Source organism: Opisthorchis viverrini, assembly GCF_000715545.1.
Source record: "Opisthorchis viverrini unplaced genomic scaffold opera_v5_2174, whole genome shotgun sequence".
Classification (NCBI taxonomy): domain Eukaryota; kingdom Metazoa; phylum Platyhelminthes; class Trematoda; order Opisthorchiida; family Opisthorchiidae; genus Opisthorchis; species Opisthorchis viverrini.
This window is the reverse complement of record NW_008754271.1, coordinates 1-1,192: the sequence shown is the minus strand read 5'-3', so window position 1 is coordinate 1,192 and position 1,192 is coordinate 1. Positions and strand designations below refer to the sequence as shown.

The 1,192-nt window shown below is 46.2% G+C and overlaps 1 protein-coding gene across 1 annotated transcript; it reads right to left on the bottom strand.

Moving 5' to 3' along the window:
* Positions 1 to 512: 512 nt before the first annotated feature.
* T265_12218 (hypothetical protein) lies at positions 513 to 872 on the bottom strand (the record flags this gene model as incomplete). The annotated part of the gene is made up of 1 exon (XM_009179379.1): positions 513 to 872. The coding sequence occupies one exon, from the start codon at positions 807 to 809 to the stop codon at positions 513 to 515; it is 297 nt and encodes a 98-aa protein (XP_009177643.1).
* Positions 873 to 1,192: the final 320 nt, after the last annotated feature.

Genomic DNA, 1,192 nt, shown 5'->3' with positions numbered 1-1,192 from the left:
AAACCACTGTGGAGCATAATTCCTGCCAGTTTCGGTAGGGTGAGAGGAAATGGTGCACACAGCACATGCAGACCGGGACCAGTTAGTTGGCATTTAAACAGGCATACCAATATGACGGAGCAACTCAATAGGCTAAAAGCTAGAGAACAAGTACCTGCCGGTTTTCTGACACAACAGATCTAATAGGTGATCGGTCATAGTAGGAACAGAAATAAACGAGGAGTGGCGCATCCGGAATGGCGATCTCCGAAAGGCCAATACTGGCAATCACAAAGCGCTGAGAGAGTAAATTGCACAATGATACATGGAAACTGAGACTATGAATGAGGAGGGAAAACGTCCATTGACAAGAATGGAAACCGTACCAAGTCATGGAAGCGATCCAGCGTTAGTCGGTTTTTCACCAAGATATATTCGTACCGAGTCAAAACGCATGCGTGTAGAGAAGCTTGCTGTACAGGAATACTCTTAAGCATTGAATCACAAGTTGAAAACGGGAGGGCCCAAATGTATCATCGTGCTTTTCGCATCTCGCCCGATCGAATCGGGACACGAGGTCGTAATCGCAAGTCGGCCATTATGGACGAGAAGTCTGAAAGGCGTTGATAGTCCTCATCTTCATCACCAAACGGAACATCCAATAAGGACGAGTTTTCGGCACGATGAATTGGTCGAAAATGTGCACACGAGACTCCAGGTGCTTGTTCGAAGTGTGGACGAGGGCATGGGGTGCTACCGGATCCGTGATCATCTGGAGAAAATGCAGGATTCGCCGAAGCCTTCGGCATCGTCAGCGCACAAGGAAGCATTTCAGGTATTACGGTCAAGTGAAGCACAAGACATGACAATGAAGGCCACTCCTTGTCGAGACCCTAAAAGAGAGGGGACGCATCAAGCACTTGAGGAGGCAAAAGATAACTTTTACTGCAACAGAATGATGTTCCGTCTCTAACCGATAATTTGCGTGAAAGTGAAGCTACTGGAAAAATCGTCAGTAGCTAAAAAGTCCTATAAGACCTACAGGGATTCAAGAAGTTTCCCATTGGCGTCTAGAGTGTTCAATGGTTATTTAGGTTTGACGAATACACTTCAGAGTTTTATGGTCAACTATAGACTCCATCTTCACGCAATGAGCATCGAGTACGGGAGAGGAATCTGCATACAGACAAGAATAACTTGTACAGGGATCGGA